This window comes from Hylobates moloch, unplaced genomic scaffold (assembly GCF_009828535.3).
Source record: "Hylobates moloch isolate HMO894 unplaced genomic scaffold, HMol_V3 SCAFFOLD_8, whole genome shotgun sequence".
Lineage (NCBI taxonomy): Eukaryota > Metazoa > Chordata > Mammalia > Primates > Hylobatidae > Hylobates > Hylobates moloch.
Genome location: NW_026652283.1, coordinates 2854210 through 2881120, shown reverse-complemented (window position 1 = coordinate 2881120; position 26911 = coordinate 2854210). Strand labels below are relative to the sequence as shown.

The following is a 26911-nucleotide window of genomic DNA, read 5'->3' as shown; positions in this document are numbered from 1 at the left end:
AGTGATCTATTTATATTATAGTAGGCAATTATAGAGATTCCCACATATTTGTAGCCATCCCATCCATTTCTGTAGCTAAATATTCTGAAGCTTCAAGAAGGAGATCTTTGTCTTATCTCCAACCCAGTCCCATTTCTGCTCTTTGAATTGCTTCTATCTGCTGTAATTTTAGCCTTCTTTTGTCAGTAAAGCTTATCTCCTATTATCTGAAGTCTTTACAAAAGTCCATGGAGGCCGGGCGTGGTGGCTCACGCCTATAATCCCAGCACTTTGGGAGGCTGAGGCGGGTGGATCACGAGGTCAGGAGATCGAGACCATCCTGGCTAACACAGTGAAACCCCATCTCTACTAAAAATACAAAAAAATTAGCCGGGCATGTTGGCGGGCGCCTGTAGTCCCAGCTACTCGGGAGGCTGAGGCAGGAGAATGGCGTGAACCCGGGAGGCGGAGCTTGCAGTGAGCAGAGATCGCGCCACTGCACTCCAGCCTGGAAGACAGTGAGACTCCGTCTCAAAAAAAAAAAAAAAGTCCATGGAACATTTACCTGGGCCTTTAGGCTCATGTTCCTGGTCATATAAAGAGGAGCACCTTTCTCTAAAAGAACCTCTTCTCAGCCTAAAAAATCTCTAACATCTTGCTGCTATTTGCATTTTGCAGGGTCCACACTTGTGATTCTCAATGGAGAGTGAAAACGCAGATTCATAATGAAAACCAGCCCCCGTCGGCCATTGATTCTCAAAAGACGGAGGCTGCCCCTTCCTGTTCAAAATGCCCCAAGTGAAACATCAGAGGAGGAATCCAAGAGATCCCCTGCCCAACAGGAGCCTCATCAAGCAGAGGCCTCCAAGGAAGTGGCAGAACCCCACTCTTGCAAGTTTCCAGCTGGGATCAAGATTATTAACCACCCCACCATGCCCAACACCCAAGTAGTGGCCATCCCCAACAATGCTAATATTCACAGCATCATCACAGCACTGACTGCCAAGGGAAAAGAGAGTGGCAGTAGTGGGCCCAACAAATTCATCCTCATCAGCTGTGGGGGAGCCCCAACTCAGCCTCCAGGACTCCAGCCTCAAATCCAAACCAGCTATGATGCCAAAAGGACAGAAGTGACCCTGGAGACCTTGGGACCAAAACCTGCAGCTAGGGATGTGAATCTTCCTAGACCATCTGGAGCCCTTTGCGAGCAGCAACGGGAGACCTGTGGTATGTGGTCTTCCAGGGAAAAGGGTGAGGGAGCCCAGCCTTTCCTCTCCAGTGGCAAGGTCTGGAGTCAGTCTTGATGCTTGAAACAGCCAGGCATCTGGCCGAGCACAGTGGCTCATCCCTGTAATCCCAGCACTTTGGGAGGCTGAGGCGGGTGGACCACTTGAAGTCAGCGGTTTGAGACTAGCCTGGCCAACATGGTGAAACCCGTCTCTACTAAAAATATAAAAGAACTAGCCAAGCATGGTGGCACATGCCTGTAGTCCCAGCTACTCTGGAGGCTGAGGCAGGAGAATCGCCTCACTAAGTTGCCCAGGCCAGGAGAAGGAGGCTGCAGTGAACCGAGATCGCCCACTCAAGCCTGGGCGACAGAGCAAGACTCTGTCTCAAAAAAACCAAAACAATCAGGCATCTAGTCTGAGCCAACGAAAGTCTTGTCTTCATCCTGAAAGCTTGACCCAGCTCCTTTGGGTGCTGTTGAAAGGGTTACAATTATAATTTAGAATTTCTATTACTTTCTTTATGTTGGAAAAGGATTATTTCTGTTTATCCTTTCCATTGACCAAAAAGAAAGTAAAAATCATCTTCCTTTCTTAAAAAAAATCTTGGCTAGGCGTAGTGGCTCATGCCTATAATCCCAGCACTTTGGGAGGCCAAGGCAGGTGGATCACCTGAGGTCGGGAGTTTGAGACCAGCCTGGCCAACATGGTGAAACCCCCATCTCTACTAAAAATAAAAAAAATTAGCGGATCACGAGGTCAGGAGATCGAGACCACGGTGAAACCGCGTCTCTACTAAAAATACAAAAAATTAGCCAGGCGTGGTGGCGGGCGCCTGTAGTCCCAGCTACTCGGAGAGGCTGAGGCAGGAGAATGACGTGAACCCGGGAGGCGGAGCTTGCAGTGAGCCGAGATCGCACCACTGCACTCCAGCCTGGGTGACAGAGCAAGACTCCGTCTCAAAAAGAAAAAAAAAATTAGCTGGGCATGGTGGCAGGCCCCTGTAATCCCAGTCACTTGGGAGGCCGAAGCAGGAGAATCGCTTGAACCCAGGAGTCGGAGGTTGCAGGGAGGTTGCTGTGAGCCAAGATTGCACCATTGCACTCCAGCCTGGCCAACAGAGTGAGACTCTGTCTCAAAAAAAAAAAGAAACACAACAACAACAACAAAATTTCTATTTAAAAAAAAGTTGTTTTTTTTTTATTTTTATTTTTTGAGACGGAGTCTTGCTCTGTTGCCCAGGGTGGAGTGCACTGGTGCAATCTCAGCTGACTGCAACCTCCGCCTCCTGGGTTCAAGTGATTCTCCTGCCCCAGCCTCCCAAGTAGCTGGGATTACAGGCACCCGCCACCACACCTGGCTAATTTTGGTATTTTTTAGTAGAGACAGAGTTTTGCCATGTTAGCCAGGTTGGTCTTGAACTCCTGACCTCAGGTGATCTGCCCACCTCGGCCTCCCAAAGTGCTGGGATTACTGGCATGAGCCACTGCACCTGGCCTCATTTTCCTTCTTGATAAAAGAGAAAACTGAAGCAAGAGGAGGAAAATGACTTTTTCTTTAGAGATGGGGTCTCGCTCTGTCACCCAGGCTAGAGTGTAGTGGTACAATCACGGCTCACTCTAGCCTCGAACGCCTGGACTCAAGCCATTCTCCCACATCAGCCTCCCAAGTAGCTGGGACTACAGGCATGCCCAGTTAATTTTTTTTTTCTTTTTGCAGAGATGGGGTCCCACTATATTGCCCAGGCTGAAAGTGACTTTTTTGGTGTGCATATCTCAATAATTCTTTTGTAAGCCTGCCTTGATTGATCTCTAAGGCTCAGTGTGACTCAGCTTGAAATGCAATTTGAACTATGCTCCTAAATTTTTCCTGAAATGCATAATGGGGCAGAGTAACTTAGAGCCACAATAGATTCAGCATGTGTTCTTCGTCCCTAAAGGTAGAGGTTTGGACAAGTGATCCCTAGCCACCAATTCTTTCTTTTTTATTTTTATTTTTCTGAGACAAGAGTCTCACTCTGTCTCGCTCAGGCTGGAGTGTAGTGGCGCAATGTTGGCCCACTGCAGCCTCCGCCTCCTGAGTTTAAGCGATTCTCCTGTCTCAGCCTCCTGAGTAGCTGGGACTACAGGTGTGTGCCACCACACCCAGCTAATTTTGTATTTTTAGTAGAGACGGGGTTTCACCATGTTGGCCAGGCTGGTCTTGAACTCCTTACCTCAGGAGATCCACCCGCCTTACCCTCCCAAAGTGCTGAGATTACAGGTGTGAGCCACTGTGCCTGGCCTGCTAGCCACCAATTCTGATGGACATACTGGACATTTGATGAGGCAGCTAAGTGGGGTGTTGGATTATTTTCCCTCTAGCAGATGGTGAGGCAGCAGGCTGCACTACCAACAAAAGCCTTTCCAACATCCAGTGGCTTCGAAAGATGAGTTCTGATGGACTGGGCCCCTGCAGCATCAAGCAAGAGATGGAGGAAAAGGAGAATTGTCACCTGGAGCAGAGACAGGTTAAGGTGAATTGTTTTGTCCCTCACTAAAGAAATCAGATCCAGTGCAGGGAATTCCTAGGTAAGGAAATGGATCAAGTGACCTGATGAACTAGAATTTCCAAGTTCTGGTATTAGCTCTCCACTTCATGCTATTCTGTATAACTTTTGAGCTACTTTTCTGCCTGGGATCTTTTCTCCCCCATCTGTGAAATTTCCTTGAGGGCAGATTCCCTTGGTCACTCTGTATTCCAGCCAGCACTGGGTTTAGTATTTTGTCCTTAGTAGGTATTCAGGAAATGATTAAGAGGTCTTCACTTTGGGAATCCACTTGAACTTTAAAGATGCCTCCCAACAGTATGAACAGTATGAATTGAATAGAATATAATAAGGTAATTTTATTAGAAGATATAATATTAATAGCAGATAAAGTCAGTTATATATATACATTTTTTTTTGAGACAGCGTCTTGCTCTGTTGCCCAGGCTGGAGCGCAATGGTGCAGTCATGGCTCTGTGCAGCCTCGACCTCCTGGGCTCAACTGATCCTCCTACCTCAGTCTTCCAAGTAGCTGGGACGCAGGTGCACGCCACCATGCCCAGCTAATTTTTGTATTTTCTGTAGAGATGGGGTTTCGCTATGTTGCCCAGGCTGATTTCAAACTCCTGGGCTCTAGTGATCCTCCTGCCTCAGCCTCCCAAAGTGCTGGGATTACAGGCATGAACGACCAGCCTGGCCTAGATATGAATTTTAAATACTTCCCTAGCAATCAAAATTGATCTAACCCAATTGTGTAGTCTGGGTTTTTTTTTTTTCAGTTACCAATATAACACATCTAGATTCTATTGTATATATGTGTAAATCATTCATTCAACCTTTATTTTTTTTTTTTTCTCAACTTTTAGGTTCAGGGGGTACACGTGCAGGTGTGTTACATGGGTATATTGTGTGTCACTGGGGTTTAGTGTGCAAATGATTTTGTCACCTAGGTAGTGAGCATAGTACCTGCTAGGTAGTTCTTCTGTCTCCCTCTCCTCCCACCCTCCACCCTCAAGAAGGCCCTGGTGTCTACTGTTCCCTTCTTCGTATCCATGTGTGCTCAATGTTTAGCTCCTGCTTTTTTTTTTTTTTTTTTTTTGAGACGTAGTCTTGCTCTGTCTCCTAGGCTGGAGTGCAGTGGTGCCATCTCAGCTCACTGCTGCCTCCACCTCCCAGGTCAAGTGATTCTCCTGCCTCAGCCTCCTGAGAGCTGGGATTACAGGTGCCCGCTGCCACACCCAGCTAATTTTTGTATTTTTAGTAGAGATGGGGTTTCACTATGTTGGCCAGGCTGGTCTTGAACTCCTGACCTCGTGATCCACCTGCCTGGTCTTCCAAAGTGCTGGGATTACAGGCGTGAGCCACTGCACCCGGCCTCTTTTTTTTTCTTTTTTCTTTTTTTTTTTTTTTTCTTTTTGAGACAGACTCTCGCTTTGTTGCCGGGCTGGAGTGCAGTGGCACAATCTCTGCTCACTGAAACCTCTGCATCCCAGGTTCAAGTGATTCTCCTGCCTCAGCCTCCTGAGTAGCTGGGACTACAGACGCCCGCCGCCACGCCCAGCTGATTTTTTTATTTTTAGTAGAGATGGGGTTTCACCGTGGTGGCCAGGATGGTCTCAGTCTCTTGATCTCGTCATCCACCCACCTCAGCCTCCCAAAGTGTTGGGATTACAGGCGTGAGCCACCACGCCCAGCCTAGTTCCTGCTTATAAGTGAGAACATGCAGTATTTGGTTTTCTGTTCCTGCATTAAATCGCTTAGCATCACAGCCTCCAGCTCAACAATCTTTGAAAGTGAAAATTTGGCCAGGTGCGATAACTCATGCTTGTAATCACAGTACTTTGGGAGGCCGAGGTGGGTGGATCACCTGAGGTCAGGAGTTCGAGACCAGCCTGACTCCGCCTCTACTAACAATACAAAATTAGCTAGGCGCAGTAGTACATGCCTGTAATCTCAGCTACCCGGGAGGCTGAGGCAGGAAAATCACTTGAACCCAGGAGGCAGAGCTTGCGGTGAGCCAAGATCGTGCCATTACACTCCAACCTGGGCAACAAAAGTGAAACTCTGTCTCAAAAGAAAAAAAGTGAAAATTTACATGCATGTGTACTTAATTGTGCTATATACATAAAATTTGTGTACTTTAGAAAGTAATATCTCAATTTTTAAAAATGTGAATGAGACCAGGCATAGTGGCTGACAACTGTAATCCCAGCACTTTGGGAGGCCAAGGTGGGCAGATTACTTGAGCCCATAAGTTCTAGGCCAGCCTGGGCAACATAGCAAAATCCTGGTCTCTACTACTAAAAATACCAAAAAAAAAAAAAAAAATCGCCAGGCGCAGTGGCTCATGCCTGTAATCCCATCACTCTGGGCGGCCAAGGCGGGTGGATCACCTGAGGTCAGGAGTTCGAGACTAGTCTGGCCAATATGGTAAACCCCATCTCTACTAAAAATACAAAAAAAGTAGCTGGGCGTGATGGCAGGCACCTGTAATCCCAGCTACTTGGGAGGCCGCAGCAGGAGAATCGCTTGAACCCAGGAGGCAGAGGTTGCAGTGAGCCGAGATCGCACCATTGTACTCCAGCCTGGGCAACAAGAGTGAAACTCCATCTCAAAAAAAAAAAAAAATTAGCCGGGCGTGGTGGTGTATGCCTGTAGTCCCAGCTACTTGGAGGCTGAGACAGGAGGATCACCTGAGCCCGGGGAGGTCAAGGCTGCAGTGAGCTGTGATCTGGCCACTGCACTCTATCCTGGGTGACACAATGAGACCCTGTCTCAAAAACAGAAAAAAAAATGTGAATGATCAGCTCTTTGCCTAAAACTTAGCTAACTGTGTGCTTTGCAGACATTGTCTGACTCATACTCTTGGGAATGTTTCTCTCATACAAACATTGAAATGAGATGCGTTTATTCACAACACATCAGGAATAGAAATGGGACTAAGACCTAGGTTTCTTGACCCATAAGTCTGAAAAATGGGCGTGGTTTTAGTGTAACATCAATGCTTTGAGAATCAAAGTACATACTCAAACTTCCCTGAGAAATTTCAACTGGAAGGGACTGGATTTTATCCAAATTCAAGAAAATGAATGATGACAAAACCAGTTTCTTATTGGCTAGATCGTCTCCAAGATTCTTCCCAACTCTACAATTTTATTCTATGAGATAGTGGTCTCAGATGAGTTTGTTTCTAGTACCGTCCTATGGGATAAAGGTTTCTCTAGATGTTCTCTAGATGTTCTCTAGATGTTTCTATAGATGTTCTAGCTTGGTTTGGGGGTAGTTCTCATGAACTCTTTCATGTCATTCCCCTTTGTCATAACCCTCAGGTTGAGGAGCCTTCGAGACCATCAGCGTCCTGGCAGAACTCTGTGTCTGAGCGGCCACCCTACTCTTACATGGCCATGATACAATTCGCCATCAACAGCACTGAGAGGAAGCGCATGACCTTGAAAGACATCTACACTTGGATTGAGGACCACTTTCCCTACTTTAAGCACATTGCCAAGCCAGGCTGGAAGGTAATATGTCCCATAGCAACCAAAATCAAGGTCAGTCCAGCCTGACAGTCTGTCTCCAGTGCTGTGCTGCAACTTGTATCTGGGACAGCAGTGAAGTGCAAAGGATACTAGAATGATAAACAAATGTATCTTTTAGGTTGTGTCAATCTTATTGAATCCAGGCAAAATCATTAACAAGAGCTCTTTAACTACTTCATCTGTTACTACCTAAAGTTCGTGGAGAGTCTTCAGTGTAGCACTCAAGCCCACTTTTCTGCTACACTGAACAGCAGTCCTAGATGCCAGCAGCTAGAGTGGCTAAGTAGTTTTATGAAAATGTCTTGATTTAAAAAAAAGAATGCTGTCTGTGAGCCTCATGACCCAAGATGTCATCTCCTATAGCGTCACATACCATTTCTAGTGGGCAGGGGTTTTCCTTTCACTTTATTCATGGAAAGACCGAGATGCCTGGGAGTCAGCGTAGCTCACACAGTTGGTCAGTGTCAGAGCCACAAATGAGGTCTTCTGACGGGCGCTCAATTCCAAGCTAAGTGTGCTTTGTTTTCCTCATGGTAGAACTCTTTCTTTTTTTTTTTTTTTTTTGAGATGGAGTCTCGCTCTGTCGCCCAGGCTGGAGTGCAATGGCAGATCTCAGGTCACTGCAACCTCCGCCTCCAAGGTTCAAGCAATTCTCCTGCCTCAGCCTCCTGAGTAGCTGGGACTACAGGCATGCACCACCACGCCTGGCTAATTTTTTTGTATTTTTAGTAGAGACAGGGTTTCACCATGTTGGTCAGGCTGGTCTTGAACTCCTAACCTCAAATGATCCACTCATCTCGGCTTCCCAAAGTGCTGGGATTACAGGCATGAGCCACCACACCTGGCCCCTCATGGTAGAACTTTTAACTTTACTCCCTTCCATCAGCTTACTTTCCTAGTTTGTTTGTTTGTTTGTTTTTTGAGACAGGGTCTCACTCTGTTGCCTGGGCTGGAGTGCAGCCTCAGCAACCTGGGCTCAAGCTCTTCCCTCCTCAACCTCCCAAGTAGCTGGGATAACAGGTGCACCACCACAGTCCGCTAATTTTTTTTTTTTTTTTTTTGTAGAGACAGTTGCCCAGGCTGGTTACTATGTTGCCCAGGCTGGTCTGAACTCCTAGTCTCAAGGAGTTCTCCTTAGCCTGCCTTAGCCTCTCAGTGCACTGTGATTACAGGAGTGAGCCACCACACCCAGCCTTAATTTCCTAGTTTCTTGTTTGTTTGTTTGAGACAGGGCCTCATTTTGTCACCCAGGCTGGAGTGCAGTGACACGATCTCGGCTTACTTCAACCTCTGCCTCCCAGGTTCAAGTGATTCTCCTGCCTCAGCCTCCTGAGTAGCTGGGACTACAGGCATGCGCCACCATGCCTGGCTAATTTTTATATTTTTGATAGAGACAGAGTTTCGCCACGTTTGCTAGGCTGGTCTCAAACTCCTGGCCTCAAGTGATCCACTCGCCTCGGCCTCCCACAGTGCTGGGATTATAGGCATGAGCCACCACACTCGGCCTAATTTCCTAGTTTCTTAATTTCTCTGACCCACATATCTTGCTATTGATCACTACCTCACAGCCTTACTCTGCTTTTCTAGCCTCTGACAGCTATCTACATCTTTTCTTTTTTTTTTTTTTGAGACGGAGTCTTGCTCTTTCTCCCAGGCCAGAGTGCAGTGGCGTGATCTCGGCTCACTGCAAGCTCTGCCTCCTGGGTTCACGTCATTCTCCTGCCTCAGCCTCCCGAGCAGCTGGGACTACAGGCGCCTGCCACTGCGCCTGGCTAATTTTTTGTATTTTTAGTAGAGATGGGGTTTCACCGTGTTAGCCAGGATGGTCTTGATCTCCTGACCTCGTGATCCGCCCGCCTCGGCCTCCCAAAGTGCTGGGATTACAGGCGTGAGCCACCGCGCCCGGCCCGTCTTTTCTTTATCATAATCTAAGGTTGGCATCAGTCTTTATTCCCGTAGAATAGATGGGTTTATGGCTGAGGGTGACGGCTCTGCGGTGTGGAGTGTCAGGAGAGTTGCCGAGAGGCAGGGCTGCAAAGACACCAGACGAAGCCTGTGCTGAGCGCAGTGGGAGGGGCCTGAGGCTGGTTTCCCCATGTGTTTGAAGGGTGATGTTTCTGAATCTAGAGTAGCTGATAACCAGTTGTCTTGCTCTTCTTCCAGAACTCCATCCGCCACAACCTTTCCCTGCATGACATGTTTGTCCGGGAGACGTCCGCCAATGGCAAGGTCTCCTTCTGGACCATTCACCCCAGTGCCAACCGCTACTTGACATTGGACCAGGTGTTTAAGGTGAATGCCCTGCTTTCCTCTAAATAGGGCCTAAGTTGGAGGTTGTCATGGCCGTCTCAAAAGGAAACAAGTTCTGCTAGTGATGCTTTCATTTGATCAGGGGAGAGTTAGAAGCCAGCCACCCAATTAGTGACTTGCACAAAACCCGGTGAATTAAGTACAGTTGACAAATACCAAATGACACATTTTTGTGCTAGACCAGAGCAAGGAGAAGGCTGTTCTGACCCAACAGAGAGGGCTTCCCAGGGCGGTGTTTTCCTAACTTCCCTGTGAATGGGAATTGCCTGGGACATTGTTAAAACACAGCTTCCCAGACCCCTCTCTTGGGGCTCTTGATTTAGTGCTTCTGGGATGGGCCCAGGAATCTGTATTTTTAGCAAGCATCTCAGGTGATTCTTACAAGAAATTCTGGGAATGCTTGCTCTAAAAAAAAGCCCTTCCTGCTGGGTGTGGTGGCTCACGCCTGTAATCCCAGCACTTTGGGAGGCTGAGGCAGGTGGATCACCTGAGGTCGGGAGTTTGAGACCAGCCTGACCAACATGGAGAAACCCCGTCTCTACTAAAAATACAAAATTAGCCGGGTGTGGTGGCACATGCCTGTAATCCCAGCTGCTTAGGAGGCTGAGGCAGGAGAATCCCTTGAACCCAGGAGGCGGAGGTTGTGGAGAGAGCTGAAATCGCACCATTGCACTCCAGCCTGGGCAATAAGAGTGAAACTCTGTCTCAAAAAACAACAACAACAACAACAAAAAACCCTTCCTTAGGCTGGAGACCAGAAGCTGAGCTACCAGAATGTCTTTTCAGAAAGAAGCTATTCTGGTATTTCAGAGTGCCCATAAGGCTGCTGGTAGCTGTAACCATTCTCCTGGGAGGGACAGTTGTCTGGGGTGTCTTTTGTCATCAGTCAGGAATAGGTGTTTTTCCCAATCTGGTCAAATTGACCACGTTGGTGGTAACTTCATCTCATTTCTCTCCCACAATGCCTGGCCGCCACCAGCCACTGGACCCAGGGTCTCCACAATTGCCCGAGCACTTGGAATCAGTAAGGTTCTTTCCCTCTGGCTCGGGGCTTGGCCTTGTTTTTCCTTTCACTGCTCAGCATGGCTTTAGTGGACAGAGACAAGATGTGATGTGCAGAAGGGTGCCTGTGGCCATGTGACTGCCAGCCCTAGACACAGAACACCCTGAGGCTCAGGCACACACCCACTTCCCTCCCCTCCTATGGGCATCACAAGGGCACACTGAGCAGAGCGGGGCACAGCAGGGGAGCGTGCTGCAGCAGCCGCAAGCGCATGGCACCAGCCTCACGGGCGGCAGTTCGTTCACTCGCTTTTGTGCCTGGCGTTTTCTTTGCCACGCATACAGCTACCTGCTCTGGCATCCCCCAGGGGTGTTGAGGACACGTGGGTGAAGCAGTAGTGCCACTCTGCCATCATGTGTCTGTAGGCCACCCACCTGCCCACTAATCACAGTTTTGGAGACTGCTCGCCTACGTCCATCCCCTCAGGTTGGCCTCCTCTCTCTGGGCTGTCAGTTAACTCAAGCACACGCCACCAGAGCAGCTGGTGGGGTTTTGCCATCCCCTCTTTACCTTATTGTGTTAACACAGGTTTCTTTCTCTCTCCATCTGCCACAAGCAGCAGCAGAAACGACCGAATCCAGAGCTCTGCCGGAACGTGACCATCAAAACTGAACTCCCCCTGGGTGCACGTTAGTATGGGAGAGTGGGCCTCAGGCCTGGTCCTTGTTCTGGGGCCGTGTCTTTAGGGAACCAGACTCTGGGATTCTGCTCCCACCTCAAAGGGATCTGAGCCCAGAGAAGGAAAGCAAAGCCCCTGGGGCTGAGAAGGGGTGTACTCCAGTCTCCCTGCTCCTGACCTCTCGTGCTTCCTCCTAGGGCGGAAGATGAAGCCACTGCTACCACGGGTCAGCTCCTACCTGGTGCCTATCCAGTTCCCGGTGAACCAGGCACTGGTGTTGCAGCCCTCGGTGAAGGTGCCATTGCCCCTGGCGGCTTCCCTCATGAGCTCAGAGCTCGCCCGCCATAGCAAGCGAGTCCGCATCGCCCCCAAGGTGGGTGTCCTGTTTTCCTCTGAAGAGAGATTCTGGCCAGTTGAGAATGTTGAACCTTCAGCTTGCAAAGCACTCTGATAAGTGTTCCTTGAGAGCTTATAAATCTAGTTGGGTAGAAAAGGTATAAAAACATAGGGGAGTATAATAGCATTAGAAGAGCTATAAAGGTATTTGGATTACAATGTAAGTGGTGTCAGAAGGCCCATAAATACCTGATGAGCTTGGAAGAAATTCAGACAAGGGTGATTGTGAGAGATGGGCTAGGATGATTAAGGAAGATACACAAGGGAGGCAGGCCTTAGAAAGAGGTGGATTTGGCCGGGCGCGGTGGCTCACACCTGTAATCCCAGCACTTTGGGAGGCCAAGGCAGGTGGATCATGAGGTCAGGAGTTCGAGACCAGCCTGGCCAACATGGCGAAACCCCATCTCTACTAAAAAATACAAAAATTAGCTGGGCTTGGTGGCACATGCCTGTAATCCCAGCTACTTGGGAGGCTGAGGCTGGAGAATCACATGAACCTAGGAAGGGAGGTTGCAGTGAGCCGAGATCACTGCACTCCAGCCTGGGCGACAGAGCGAGACTCTGTCTCAAAAAAAAAAAAAGAAAAAGAAAAAAGAAAAGAAAGAAAGAAGTGGATTTGAGGCTAGACGCTTTAGTTCTCACTTGTAATCCCGACACTTTGGGAGGCCAAGGCAGGGGTATTGCTTACAGCCAAGAGTTCAAGACCAGCCTGGGCAACATTGCAAGACCCCAGTCTCTGCTAAAAATACAAAAAAAAAAAAAAAATTAGGGTGGTAGTACATGCCTGTGGTACCAGCTACTCAGGAGGCTGAGGCAGAAGGATCACTTGAGTCCAGGAGGTTGAGGCTGCATTGAGCCCCGTTTGCACCACTGCACTCCAGCCTGGGCAACAGTGAGGCCTTTTCTCAAAAAAGAAAAAAAAAAAGTAGATTTGGGTAAGCAAACAGGTGTGGAGAGAGCATGCTAATGGGCAGTGCCATGGAGGCAGGAAATGCAGTTTGTACCGGGCAGTAGTAGAGTGACTGGGTCAGACTAGCTCACGGTTTCGCAAGTACTATTCATGTTTACAGCTGGAGAATTCTTTGTTGGGCATGGGAGGGACTGTCCTGTGCACTGGAAGGGTGTTTGGCAGCATCCCTTGTTTTCCCCACTAGATGCCAGCAGCACCCACCACAGGTGTGACAATTAAGATGCTTCCAGACATTGCCAAATGTCCCCTGGCAGGGAGGGAATCACCCCTGCTTGAGTATCACTGGTCTAGCTTGAGGGGAAGGTGAGAAGGGTAAATTCAGAGCAAACTTGGATCAGCCATCAGATCTGCACTTAATGCTGTTAAAGGGTTCTGTAAGTAAGGGCTGACATGTAACCAAAGTGAAAAGCTTCCCCCAGCCCCTTCAGAGAGATGAAAATAGTATAGACTCTGGAGTTTAGAACGACTTGGGTTTGCCTTTTTTAATATATAAAATATTTTAGGCCATGCATAGTGGCTCACACCTGTAATCCTAGCATTTTGGGAGGCCAAGGCAGGAGGATCACTTCAGGCCAGGAGTTCAAGACCAGCCTGGGCAGCAAAGTAAGACCCTGTCTTGGCCGGGCGCGGTGGCTCACGCTTGTAATCCCAGCACTTTGGGAGGCCGAGGCGGGCGAATCACGAGGTCAGGAGATCGAGACCACAGTGAAACCCCGTCTCTACTAAAAAATATAAAAAATTAGCCGGGCGTGGTGGCGGGCGCCTGTAGTCCCAGCTACTCGGAGAGGCTGAGGCAGGAGAATGGCATGAACCCGGGAGGCGGAGCTTGCAGTGAGCCGAGATTGCGCCACTGAACTCCAGCCTGGGTGACAGAGCGAGACTCTGTCTCAAAAAAAAAAAAAAAAAAAGACCCTGTCTCTAACAACAACAACAACAAATTTTTTTTAATTAGCCAGGCATTTTCATGTATACCTGTTGTCCCAGCCAGGTATACATGAAAGAGGCTGAGGCAGAAGGATTACTTGAGCTCCAGAGCTGGAGGCTGCAATGAGCTATAATCGTGCCACTGCATTCTAGCTTAGGCAACAAAATGAGACCCTGTCTTTAAAAAACATTTTCTTTAATTACAAATAAAATATATTACACACAGAATTATACAAAACATACATAATTTAGCGTAAATTCATTAATGTGGCTGTAGCATGTACACTTTTTTCATGCAGTGGTTTTTTTCTCCCCTTTCCTTTTTGGCTGCCCTCTCCACCCTACCATCAGCCACATCACCCCTACTCCCAAGATAACTGGTTGATAATTTATGATGCTTTCTTGCATATTTTATCAATGCTCTTTGTTATAATATACATGTATAGCGACAGCCATTTTATATGTACACATACAACACATAGAACATTGATAATGTAATCGTGTTATACATACTTCTCTACATGTCTCTTTTTTTTTTTTTTTTTTCTGAGACGGAGTCTCACTCTGTTGCCCAGGCTGGAGTGCAGTGGCGTGATCTTGGCTCACTGCAACCTCTGCCTCCCGGGTTCAAGCGATTCTCTTGCCTCAGCCTCCTGAGTAGCTGGGATTACAGGCACCCACCACCACGCCCAGCTAATTTTTGTATTTTTAGTAGAGACAGGGTTTCACCATGTTGGTCAGGCTGGTCTCGAACTCCTGACCTCATGATCTGCCTGCCTTGGCCTCCCAAAGTGCTGGGATTACAGGCATGAGCCACCACGCCTGGCCTGTGAGAGCTCTTTTTTTTTTTTTTTTTTGAGATGGAGTCTTGCTATGTCGCCCAGGCTGAAGTACAGTGGTGTGATCTTGGCAACCTCCGCTTCCCGGATTCAAGCAATTCTCGTGCCTCAGCCTCCCAAGTAGCTGGGATTATAGGTGCATGCCACCATGCCCAGCTAATTTTGTATTTTTAGTAGAGACAGGGTTTCACCATGTTGGTCAGGCTGGTCTCAAACTTCTGACCTCAGGTGATCTGCCTGCCTTGGCCTCCCAAAGTGCTGGATTACAGGCGTGAGCCACCCCGCCCAGCCCCCTGTGAGAGCTCTTTGTTGTTAAAATAATCTTCTGTCTTTTATGCTGAAGACATTTTTCTACTTCTATTGTTTATCTCTTTTCTTTTCTTTTGAGACAGGGTCTTGCTACGTTGTCTAGTCTGGAGTGCAGTGGTGTAGTGAAGGCTCACTGCATCCTTGACCTCCCAGGCTCAAGTGATCTTCCCACCTCAGCCTCCCACCTGTAGCTGGAACTACAGGCGCATGCCACCACACCCAGCTAATTAAAAAAAATTTTTTTTGTAGAGATGGGATCTCACTATGTTGCTCAGGCTGGTCTCAAACTGGCCTCAGTGTCTTGAAGTGCTGGGATTACAGGCATTGTTTGTTCGTTGTTTCTTAACTTTGTTTATGGTATCTCTTGCCACAGTAAAATTTGAAAGTTTTATGTAGTCAAATGTCTCTCTTCTCTTTTACAGCTTCTGGGTTTCCAGTCTTGGTTAAGAAGGTCACCCGCACCCTCAGATTGTATATGTAGTCTCCTAGATTCTCTTTCAGGATTTGTATGATTTTAAAGTTTTCATTTTTTTTAAAGCCAGTCAAATTTAGCAGTTGGGGGTTGTGTACCAACTTTAGTGACAATAATGTCACTACCCACTACCATCAGAGCAGCCTAAGGTTCTTATTTTCATGCATTAAATCTTTGTATACAGTGTAAGATAAGCATGCAATTTTATTTTCTCTCGGATGAATGCTATTATAATTATGCCACTACATACTCTCATCTTTTACCCCCAGAACTGAACTACCAACTTCAACATACATTGTATTCTCATATTTAATAGATTTTAAGACTTTAAAATGACACAATGAGGATCAGAACCAGTATGTGATTTTTTTGTGCGTCCTGTCTGGTGACCGTTGGTTGAAGCCAGAGTTCCCTTTCACCTTGTCTCTGTTTCCCTTTCAGGTACTGCTAGCTGAGGAGGGGATAGCTCCTCTTCCTTCTGCAGGACCAGGGAAAGAGGAGAAACTCCTGTTTGGAGAAGGGCTGTCTCCTTCGCTTCCAGTCCAGTCTATCAAGGAGGAAGAAATCCAGCCTGGGGAGGAAATGCCACACTTAGCGAGACCCATCAAAGTGGAGAGCCCTCCCTTGGAAGAGTGGCCCTCCCCGGCCCCATCTTTCAAAGAGGAATCATCTCACTCCTGGGAGGATTCGTCCCAATCTCCCACCCCAAGACCCAAGAAGTCCTACAGTGGGCTTAGGTCCCCAACCCGGTGTGTCTCGGAAATGCTTGTGATTCAACACAGGGAGAGGAGGGAGAGGAGCCGGTCTCGGAGGAAACAGCATCTACTGCCTCCCTGTGTGGATGAGCCGGAGCTGCTCTTCTCAGAGGGGCCCAGTACTTCCCGCTGGGCCGCAGAGCTCCCGTTCCCAGCAGACTCCTCTGAGCCTGCCTCCCAGCTCAGCTACTCCCAGGAAGAGGGAGGACCTTTTAAGACACCCATTAAGGAAACGCTGCCCGTCTCCTCCACCCCGAGCAAATCTGTCCTCCCCAGAACCCCTGAATCCTGGAGGCTCACGCCCCCAGCCAAAGTAGGGGGGCTGGATTTCAGCCCAGTACAAACCCCCCAGGGTGCCTCTGGCCCCTTGCCTGACCCCCTGGGGCTGATGGATCTCAGCACCACTCCACTGAAAAGTGTTCCCCCCTTTGAATCACCGCAAAGGCTCCTCAGTGCAGAACCCTTAGACCTCACCTCCGTCCCCTTTGGCAACTCTTCTCCCTCAGATATAGAAGTCCCCAAGCCAGGCTCCCTGGAGCCACAGGTTTCTGGCCTTGCAGCCAATCGTTCTCTGACAGAAGGCCTGGTCCTGGACACAATGAATGATAGCCTCAGCAAGATCCTGCTGGACATCAGCTTTCCTGGCCTGGAGGAGGACCCACTGGGCCCTGACAACATCAACTGGTCCCAGTTTATTCCTGAGCTACAGTAGAGCCCTGCCCTTGCCCTTGTGCTCAAGCTGTCCACCATCCTGGGCACTCCTGTGGCTGGGCATTCCAAGGCTCAGTGCACCCCAAGCCTCTGAGTGAGGACAGCAGGCAGGGCCTGTTCTGCTCCTCTTAGCTCCCTGCTGCCTGATTATGCAAAGGTAGCAGTCACACCCTAGCCACCGCTGGGACCTTGTGTTCCCCAAGAGTATCTGATTCCTCTGCTGTCCCTGCCAGGAGCTGAAGGGTGGGAACAACAAAGGCAATGGTGAAAAGAGATTAGGAACTCCCCAGCCCGTTTCCATTCTCTGCCCAGCAGTCTCTTACTTCCCTGATCTTTGCAGGGTGGCCCGTGTAAATAGTGTAAATTCTCCAAATTATCCTCTAATTATAAATGTAAGCTTATTTCCTTAGATCATTATCCAGAGGCTGCCAGAAGGTGGGTAGGAAGACCTGGGGTTTCAATTGACTTCTGTTCCTTGCTTTTAGTTTCGAGCGAAGGGAAGAACTGCAGTGCACGGTTTCTTCCAGGCCGAGGTACCTGGATCTTGGGTTCTTCACTGCAGGGACCCAGACAAGTGGATCTGCTCGCCAGAGTCCTTTTTGCCCCTCCCTGCCACCTCCCCGTGTTTCCAAGTCAGCTTTCCTGCAAGAAGAAATCCTGGTTAAAAAAAGTCTTTTGTATTGGGTCAGGAGTTGAATTTGGGGTGGGAGGATGGATACAACTGAAGCAGAGTGTGGGTGCCCAGATGTGTGCTATTAGATGTTTCTCTGATAACGTCCCCAATCATACCAGGGAGACTAGCATTGACAAGAACTCAGGTGGAGGCTTGAGAAGGCCGAAAGGGCCCCTGACCTGCCTGGCTTCCTTAGCTTGCCCCTCAGCTTTGCAAAGAGCCACCCTAGGCCCCAGCTGACCGCATGGGTGTGAGCCGGCTTGAGAACACTAATTATTCAATAAAAGCGAGTGGACATGCTGGGCTCTGTGGTTTATTGGTGTCTGATTCCTAAGGCACCAGGAGAGGTTGGAAAAGAAAGAGAGTGTTGATGGAGACGATGGTGATAGGGAAAAGGCAAGGCCTGATGTTGACCCAAAGAAGCAGTTGGAGCACCTTGCACAGGCACACACTTTACAACACACCTTGCCAGTCTTCCCAGTGCCAGTTCTGCACAGCTCACCTCTTTTCCCTGTCGTCTCTGACCTTGTTCATTGGGACCTTTGGACCTGCTGGTTAACTTAGGCCTTTTGAGGGTTCCTTAATAAGACAAGCTCAGGAGGGTTAGGGCCCCCTGAACATTAGGGCAGGATGGGCCCAGTTACAGGTGCTTCATTCCCACTGCCATCCCCACCCTGAGGCTTGGGAGCCAGCCTGCCCTGCTTTTCTGCCCAGCAGCAGCTCCTGTTACCGTCTTTTGCAGTCAGAACTTGAGAGTGCTATCCCCTGCCTGTCTAACCTGAAAAGCAGCCAGGGGCCCAAGGGACACAAGAGCCTCCAGGGACAGGTGAGGGCCTCCTCTCTGCATCACCACTCAGGCAGCGTCACCATAGCAACCCCAGGAGTAAACAATGGTGCCAGAAAGGGCTTCCCCACAAAGCTGCCCCTCCTGGCTCTGAGGCCCAGAAGAATGGCCAGTAACCGGCAAAGATCACTCAGAGGGCCCAGTCACCCATCTCATATGGAAGAACCTTTCCTGCAGGTAGGGGGTGGCCCATCTCTGCTGCCTACCTTTTTGTACCCCACTATAGGCTGTCCCTATAGTGGGCCAGGCTTTCTTCTGGGCAGCAGACTGCCTGGCCCATACATTTTCTGCTGTCTTTCCCTTTTCATCCTATGACACTAGGAACCCGGAGCTCAGAACAGAGAGGAGATGCCTGGCTAGTGCCACATCTCCCAGCCCCACCCACTGGGGTGATCTTGTAGAAATGACTTAGGGGCCCAAGCTCAAGAAACAGGTTGGTTTTTGCAATCAGAAAAGTCCCGGGGGCCAGGTACAGTGGCTCACACCTGTAATCCCAGCACTTTGGGAGGTTGAGGGGAACGGATCACCTGAGGTTAGGAGTTTGAAACCAGCTTGGCCAAAATGATGAAACCCTGTCTCTATTAAAAATACAAAATTAGCCAGGCATGGTGGCACGCACCTGTAATTGCAGCTACTCGGGAGGCTGAGGCGGGAGAATCACTTGAACTTGGGAGGTGGAGGTTGCAGTGAGCCGAGATTGCACCATTGCACTTCAGCCTGGGCAACAAGAGCGAAACTCCATCTAAAAAAAAAAGAAAAGTCCCTGGGGATGGACAGGACGGAGAAGCATTTTAAAAGAGGCACATTTTTGTTGCAGTCAGGCACTGTGCTAAGTAAGGCCATTTCATTTCACCCGGCATGATACGCCAAGCAAGAGTACAGACAGAGGGCTTAAGTCCCGCTGTCACTCAGGTACCAGCACCCTGTGTGAGTCACCGACCCTTACTGTGTCTTGCTTTCTGCATCTTTGAGATGGGGATGATAGCAATACTTGCCCATAGAGTTGTGGGGGTTAAATAAGATGCATGTAAGTATTTAGCGCAGCGTCAATATGTACTTGCTGCTGTTGATTTCATGGGGGGCAGGGTGCAGTAAGGGGAAGGAGCTGCCATTCTAGATGCTGTCTACACTAGCGTTTTAATGAGGAGTGGGAGGAAAGCGTCAGTGACGGAGAAATGAGTGTTGAGTCTGGGATGGGAAAACACCTGGCCCTGTTTTCTGGAGGACTTTCCTGGTATGTCGCCAAGACCAGGAGCAAGTGAAGGTGGGCATTTCCCTTCATGATTTCCTGAGGCCTGATGTGCCCTCTAAGGAGCACCAGTTCCTGGGTGGGAATGTGGGAACGCCAGAATGGAGGAGGGAGGCGAAGGTAAAGAGTGAAAGCTGACACTTCCCACAGACGGTGGGAAGTCAAAGCCAAAATATGGTCAATGGCAAGAGATCAAAAGATGAGTGACTGTGAAAATGATACGCAGCAGCCCTAACTTCCGCCGGGAGGGAGAGGGATGGAGATGTGGCCCTGCCAGGACTTCTGTGTCCTGAGAAGAATCCTGGGCTGGCAGAGGCTGTGCCTGGGAAGGTGAGCAGAGTGCCTCGCCCACCTTTCTGCAACCCTGTCTGCACAACCTTCCCCAGGCTCCCTTTTGTCTCTCCCTAGATGGTCCAGGCCAGCGAGTCCCTCCCACCCTCCCAAACGTGGGTTCAGCGTGAGTTCTTCCTCCCCAGCGAGTCCTGGGAGTTCCCTGGCTTCACCCGGCAAGCCTACCACCAGCTGGCCCTGAAGCTGCCACCCTGCACAGATATGAAGTCCAAGGTGCGTCAGCGGCTCATCCACCCTTGGAAGGGTGGCGCCCAGCACACCTGGGGCTTTCACACGTGGCTCGATGTGTGCCGTCTGCCTGCCACCTTCCCCACCCGGCCTGACAGGCCCTATGATAGCAATGTCTGGCGCTGGCTGACCGACTCCAATGCCCACCGACGCCCCCCCGTGGAGCACCCCATCCCCCCTCCCTCCTGGATGGGGCAAAACAGCTTCCTGACCTTCATCCGCTGTTATCCCACATTTGTGGACACGAAAAGGAAGAAGCAGGTGATTTTCAGGACAGTGAAGGAGTTGAAGGAGGTGGAGAAGCTCAAGTTGAGGAGTGAGGCAAGAGCACCCCCACTCGATGCCCAGGGCAACATCCAGCCGCCAGCGAGTTTCAAGAAGTAAGACGGCGCCTCCTCAGGAAGCCCACCCAGCCTGCCCTGCCCAGGTGACCCCTCCCTCTCTCGGGTTCCTGTTTCTAACAGGGACTCTGTCCTTCCCACCTCTGGCCATCTGAAAATCAAACTCTTTTCTGAGTGTAGCTGGAAGGACGAGGTGGAGACAAGGGAAGAACAGCGAGTGGAGGCATGGAATTTCACTAAAATCTGGGGGACAGCTATGCAGGTGACACCTGCTAGGCACTGGGGATACGGAGAAGTGTGACTCAGTGCCTGACCTCAAGGAGCTTTGCAAAGATAGCTATCAAAAAAAGGCTACACATGCAAAGGGCCCAGAGTGTGAGACAGAGGGTGTTGTAAGGAAGTCAGTTACTAATGTAAAGAACTGGAGTGAAAGCTGTAGCCCGAAGGCCTGGAGTACAGTTCCAACCCCATCAGCATGGTGAGGTGCCCAGCTTCTCCAGCCTCAGCTCCCTCACCGATGAGGGGGGAGCCTCAGGTACCCACCTCACTGTGGGAGGATACATTGAGCTAGTGAATATGTGGAAGAACTGAACAAAAGTTAGATGTTATGGGAGGGCACGGTGGCTCACGCCTGTAATCCCAGCACTTTAGGAGGCCGAGGCTGGCCGGATCACCTGAGGTCGGGAGTTCCAGACCAGCCTGACCAACATGGAGAAACCCCGTCTCTACTAAAAATACAAAATTAGCCGGGTGTGGTGATGGGTGCCTGCAATCCCAGCTGCTTGGGAGGCTGAGGCAGGAGAATCACTTGAACCCGGGCGGCGGAGGTTGCAGTGAGTCAAGATTGTGCCATTGCACTCCAGCCTGGGCAACAAGAGTGAAACTCCATCTCTAAATAAATAAATAAAAGATGTTACAGAAATTCAGGAGAGAAGGGGTGCAGCGACCTGGAGTGTCCCCGCCACAGGAAGGCCTCATGGGGAAGTCAGGGTTCAGGCTGGAAGGGTGGAAAGCCAGCAGACAGCTAAAAGCAGGGGCTGAGGCCCCTCCAGGCAGGGCTGAGAAGTTGGAGCCCAGTCAGGAACTTGAGAGGAGCCGCTGTGAACCCCACAGCTCCCCGTCCCGACCACCCTGGGAACTCACGGATGCTTCCCAACTGTGTCCAGCCCAGGCACTAGACATGCAAGAGTAACAAGAAAGGGGGAAGGCAATGAAAAGGAAGGTCTCAAATTCCAATCCCAAGGGCAGGACCAAAGGACTGGGGAGTTGGAGCGGGAGGCTGTGAAGACTTTTAATCTGAAAAAAAAAAAAAAAAAACAGGCTGAGTGCGGTGGCTCACGCCTGCAATCCCAGCACTTTGGGAGGCCAAGGCGGGTAGATCACCTGAGGTCAGGAGTTTGAGACCAGCCTGGCCAACATGGTGAAACCTCGTCTCTACTAAAAATACAAAAATTAGCTGGGCGTGGTGGCGGGCACCTGTAATCCCAGCTACTCAGGAGGCTGAGACAGGGGAATCGCTTGAACCCAGGAGGTGGAGGTTGCAGTGAGCCAAAGCGCCACCGCACTCCAGCCTGGGCAACAAGAGCGAGACTTTGTTTCAAAAACAAAAACAAACAAAAAAAACAATGCCAAAGGGTGGTGACTTTGAAAGATCAGTCTCCTTTGTGGGGACCCGCGCTTCTCCCTGCCTCCCTGCTACCCTTGCCCTGAAGATTGCCAGTTGCTGACAGGTGCTGACCCTGGCAAAGGGGAGAAAGACTTACAGCACTCCAGAGAGATTCACAGTGGCATGACAGTGCCAGGTGGTGTTCTAAACACTTCTCTGTATTATTTAATCCCCCAGGACCTTCTGAGTAGAAACTATCATTAACCCCCTTTTTTTTTTTGAGGCAGAGTCTTCCTCTGTCGCCCAGGCTGGAGTGCAGTGGTGTGATCTCGGCTCAATGCAACCTCTGCCTCCTGGGTTCAAACCATTCTCCCAGCCTCAGCCTCCCAAGTAGCTGGGATTACAGGCTCCCGTCACCATGCCTGGCTAATTTTTGTACTTTTTAGTAGAGATGGGGTTTCTCCATGTTAGCCAAGCTAGTCTTGAACTCCCGACCTCAGGCCCAATTCGGCCTCCCAAAGTGCTGGGATTATAGGCGTGAGCCACTGTGCCCGGCCTCATTAACCCCATTTTACAGGTGGGCTATCTGAGCTGGACGGGTCAAATATCTTGCCTAGCCTAGTATGATGGTTCATGCCTGTAATCCCCACACTTTGGGAGGCCGAAGTGGGAGGATCGCTTGAGGCCAGTTCAAGACCAGCCTGGGGCACCATATGAGACCCCGTCTCCACAAAAATATAAAAAAATTAGCCAGGCATGGTGGCACATGCTTATAATCCCAGCTGCATGGGAGGCTGAAGTGGGAGGACTGTCTGAGCCCAGGAGGTTGAGGCTGCAGTGAGCCATCCCTGTGCCACTGCACTCCAGGCTGGGCAACATGGTGAGACCCTAGCTCAAAAAAAAAAAAGTTCCCACAGCAGGTGGTTAAGATGGTTAGAGGGTCAAATGGCACAGGGCCTAGCATACAGAAGGGGCTCAAAAGATGGCATCATCATTGGTATGGCATCTCCCTGAGAGTAGGATCCTTGTCTCACATATTTCCTGCTGTAGGCCCAGGCTCTGGAGCCAGGAATGAAGGAATGAGTCTCAGACAAGGAATTAGGTCCTCAGAGAAGGCAGGACACATAACAGGAAGTCATGTGCCACATAATAACCTTTTGGTTAATGGCAGACCACATATACCACAGCGGTCTCATAAGATTATAATGGAGCTAAAAAAAACCTGCCTGATGATGTTGAAGTTGTCTTAACATTTTAGCACAATTACCTCATTTTAAAAATAAATTTAGTGGACTGGGAATGGTGGCTCATGCCTGTAATCCCAGCACTTTGGAAGGTTGGGGCAGGCAGATCACTTGAGGTCAGGAGTTCAAGACCAGCCTGGCCAACATGGTGAAACCCTTTCTCTACTACAAATACAAAAATTAGTCAGGCGTGGGGGCACATGCCTGTAATCCCAGCTACTGGGGAGGCTGAGGCAGGAGAATCACTTGAACCCGGGAGGTGGAAGTTGTAGTGAGCTGAGATCGCGCCACTGCATTCCAGCCTGGGTGACAGATCAAGACTCCGTCTTGGGAAAAAATTAAAATAAAAATAAAATAAATAAATAAAATAAAATAAAACAAATTTAGCGGCCGGGCGTGGTGGCTCACGCCTGTAATCCCAACACTCTGGGAGGCCAAGGCAGGTGGATCACCTGAGGTCAGGAGTTCAAGGCCAGCTTGGCCAACATGGCGAAACCCTGTCTCCACTAAAAATACAAAAACTACCCAGGCATGGTGGCGGGGCCCTGTAATCCCAGCTACTCGGGAGGCTGAGGCAGGAGAATTGCTTGAACGCAGGAGGTGGAAGTTGCAGTGAGCCAAGATCGCAGCCACTGTGCTTGAGCATCAGGGACAGTCAGACTCCATCTCAAAATAAATAAATAAATAAATAAATAAATAAATAAATAAATAAATTTAGTGTCACCAAATCACGTAGTGTTTATGAAGTCCACAGTAGTGTACAGTAATGTCCTAGGCCTTCACATTCACTCACTCACTCTCCACTCACTCACCCACTCACTCACCCAGAGCAACTTCCAGTCTTGCAAACTCCGTTCACGGTAAGTGCCCTATACATCTTTAAATCTTTAATCTTTTTTTTTTTTTTTTTTTTCCAGATGGAGTTTTGCTCTTGTCACCCAGGCTGGAGTGCAATGGTACGATCTCGGCACTGCTCACTGCCTCCTGGGTTCAAGCGATTCTCCTGCCTCAGCCTCCCGAGTAGCTAGGATTACAGGTGCCTGCTACCACACCCGGCTAATTTTTGTATTTTTAATACAGATGGGGTTTCACTATGTTGGTCAGGCTGGTCTCGAACTCCTGACCTTGTGATCCATCCACCTCGGCCTCCCAAAGTGCTGGGATTACAGGTGTGAGCCACTGGGTCCGGCCTAGGGGCTCTTTTTTCAAATGCTGAGGTTTGAGCCTCCCTCTGGAGATTCTAACTAACTGACCTTGAGGGCGGCGTGGGTAGCTTGTGTTTAAAAGCCCCTAGGGTGATTCTAACGTGCAGCCAGGCTGAGAGCCTCTGCATAAACCACCAACAGCAAACAGGGGACTATCTGCTGAACCAGGGGCAAAGTGTGTTGAGTCATAGAAAACCGGCCACTATTTGGCTGTGTTAAAAGAAACAAAAGTCTATTTCCTACTGTTCAACCCAATACCGCAGGCTTACTGAGAAGAGGCAGTTATCCAGCTGAGTTGAGTTCTGTGATCTTCCCACTGTCACTGCATTAGTGGAAAAGGTTAGACTTGAAGGACAGTTAGAATCTGGATTGGGATCTGGATCGTAATATTATATACAGTATGTCAAAAAGATGGAAGGCTTACTAGCTGAACGACATTATTTCACCAGCCTGACGCCAAAACACACACAAAAGGTGCAGGCCATTTGGCATAGGTCAGTATCCGATTAGGCGGAGAGACGGGATTCCCTGCCGCCTGGTGGCTAACTACCTTGTGGACAGCGGCATCACCCTTCCACTTTCCTGTCTCTCCACTGTGCCTGAATCTCTTCTTTGATCTCTGTTCTCTCCATACCCTTCTCCCAACATGTACCGGCACATATCCGCTGGTGGGAGATTTGAACCCCAGGGCCTCCAGCTCATGCCCAACCCGTTTCCCAATAATTTCGCCAGGAGCTGGCCCTGCCCGAACCCTCTGCCTCACTACCAGGAGAAGGTGCTAAAGCTGGCCTTGCTGCCCAGCGCGCCCCTGAGCCAGGACCTCATAAGGGATTTCCAAACCCTGATAAAGGACAGAACTGCCTTATCCCTCCACCATCTCTCCAAGGCACAAGCAAGCAAATCCCCAGTAAGGAAGAGGAAGAGAAGACCTGGACACTTCTAGAAGGGCTTCCAGAGGGGTGGGGACGATGGTGGTACCCAGAACCCCAGGCTCCAGTGTTCTCAATCAACGCTCCTTCAGCAAGAGGCCCTGGGGTAACAAAAGGACTCTGGCTTCTGCAAAACAGCCTCTCCACCATCCTCCCAGCCTCAAGCCACCTCTGTACCCCAGGCTACTGGAGAATCAACTCAAGTTCTAAATTGTTATATTTCTTCCTTGGAGGACTCTCAGCGAAGGTGGGAGGACTGGGGCCAGGCGGCTGGGTAGAGCAGGGAGAACAGGGAGAGGCTCCAGTTCCTAAGGAGAGGAGAAGTGGGAAGGAAGGAGTGTGTGTGTGTGTGTGTGTGTGTGTGTGTCTGTTGGGGTGGGGGAGGAGGCGCTGTAAGAAACGTGGATAATAAGAAGCTATCTCCACTCTCATAACTCACTGGGAATGAGGCTGGGATTGGTCAGGGTATAGAAAGCCTCTTAGGCAAAAATAACCACAATGCCACCCCCTCCCTGGACCATTTGATGTCTGGACAAAGACCAGACACAGCTGTGCTTGGTTGCAGGGCCCCATGCAGGGTTTGGAGGAGGAGAGGTCAGGTCAGGGCTGGTGCTGGAGAACGGGAGAGTCAGGCCCCAGGAAGGCTAACCAGGTCTCAGCAGAGGAACAAGAGTAGAACAAAGTAGAACTTCAAGGTAAAAGAGCGGTCTCTCCACACCCTGGTGGGGATACCTGTGTGGGGAAGGGTGTGGAGGACTTATGCCAAAACAGCAGTCAGCCCAGAGGCCTTGGGCCTCAGCTTTTTCTATCAGGGAGTCAAAGACCAGGGGTAAAGTAGAGGCAGGCAAAGCAACAGTCAGAATGATGTTGGCCCTGGCTGGGGTGGAGATGGTTGGGGAGGGCGATGGGAAGGTGGCTGGAGGGGAAGAAGCTGGAATGGTGGGGGCCCTACCTCACCTCCTCCCACCCCCATCACATCCCCACACTGATGGTCGCACCTGCTGGGCTCCTCTTGGCCTCCTGCCCACGGCCTTCTTTGTCTCCATTTCTCTCAAGCCCTGCAGGCACCTGGGAATCAAGACATCACAGGGTTCTAGTGCTGCTTTAACCACTAAGCCCCAATGTGGCCTTTGAAAAAGTCGCTATTTCCTCTGGCTTTTAGGTTCCTCATCTGCCCAAGGGGGGCCATTAGTTTATAAATAAATGGAATAAATACAAGAATATAGGTGAAGGACCTGCAAAGTGTGTAGCCCACTGGCGGCCCTCCAGAAATGAAGCTGTCAATCAGTGTTCATAGAATAAAAATAATAAGTAGATAGAATATTATGTAGCCGTAAAAAGAAATTGAGTATCGATAGATGCTACAGTGTGGATGAAACTTGAAAACATCACGTTGAGTAAAAGAAACCAGACACAAAAGGCCACACACATATTGTATGATTTCACCTATGTGAGGTACCTAGAATAGGCAAATGTATAGAGACAGAAAGTTGAATAGAAGATATCAGGGGCTTGGAGGGAGGGCATGGGGAGTCACTGTTTTTGTTTTTGTTTTTTTTTTGTTTTTTTTTTTTTGTTTTTGACAGTCTTACTCTGTCACCC

General features: G+C 49.6%; 2 protein-coding genes and 1 long non-coding RNA gene across 13 annotated transcripts in view; 2 read left to right on the top strand and 1 right to left on the bottom strand.

Annotated features, from left to right (window-relative positions):
• FOXM1 (forkhead box M1) overlaps positions 1 to 17612 on the top strand; it is a 23990-nt gene extending 6378 nt beyond the window's left edge. The window contains exons 2-9 of one of the 7 annotated variants that reach the window (XM_032159309.2): positions 658 to 1206; positions 3572 to 3720; positions 7062 to 7253; positions 9435 to 9563; positions 10561 to 10605; positions 11204 to 11273; positions 11461 to 11636; positions 15615 to 17612. In XM_032159309.2, coding sequence (XP_032015200.1) covers positions 705 to 1206; positions 3572 to 3720; positions 7062 to 7253; positions 9435 to 9563; positions 10561 to 10605; positions 11204 to 11273; positions 11461 to 11636; positions 15615 to 16640 — 2289 coding nt within the window. In that variant the 5' untranslated portion in view covers positions 658 to 704 and the 3' untranslated portion in view covers positions 16641 to 17612. Of the gene's footprint in view, positions 1 to 657; positions 1207 to 3568; positions 3721 to 7061; positions 7254 to 9434; positions 9564 to 10560; positions 10606 to 11203; positions 11274 to 11460; positions 11637 to 15123; positions 15367 to 15614 lie in introns of those variants that run through there. The other 6 variants (XM_032159308.2, XM_058442605.1, XM_032159311.2 and 3 more) reach the window with 6 other exon arrangements.
• Positions 15465 to 26560, bottom strand: LOC116472534 (uncharacterized). The gene is made up of 3 exons (XR_009214511.1): positions 26308 to 26560; positions 16403 to 17281; positions 15465 to 15744 (listed from the first exon to the last, which is right to left on the bottom strand). It is a non-coding gene; the product is annotated as an uncharacterized LOC116472534 (long non-coding RNA).
• The window catches only part of TEX52 (testis expressed 52), a 10637-nt gene continuing 1783 nt past the window's right edge, over positions 18058 to 26911 (top strand). Inside the window, exons 1-4 of one of the 5 annotated variants that reach the window (XR_009214510.1) lie at positions 18058 to 18333; positions 19814 to 20411; positions 24093 to 24211; positions 25113 to 25526. Coding sequence is in view for 3 of the 5 variants with exons in the window: in XM_058442606.1 (XP_058298589.1) it covers positions 18262 to 18333; positions 19814 to 20364; positions 24093 to 24211; positions 25113 to 25162 (792 nt within the window). In the remaining 2 variants the exon portion in view is untranslated. Of the gene's footprint in view, positions 18334 to 19813; positions 20412 to 24092; positions 24212 to 25112; positions 25527 to 26911 lie in introns of those variants that run through there. The other 4 variants (XM_058442606.1, XR_009214509.1, XM_032159314.2 and 1 more) reach the window with 4 other exon arrangements.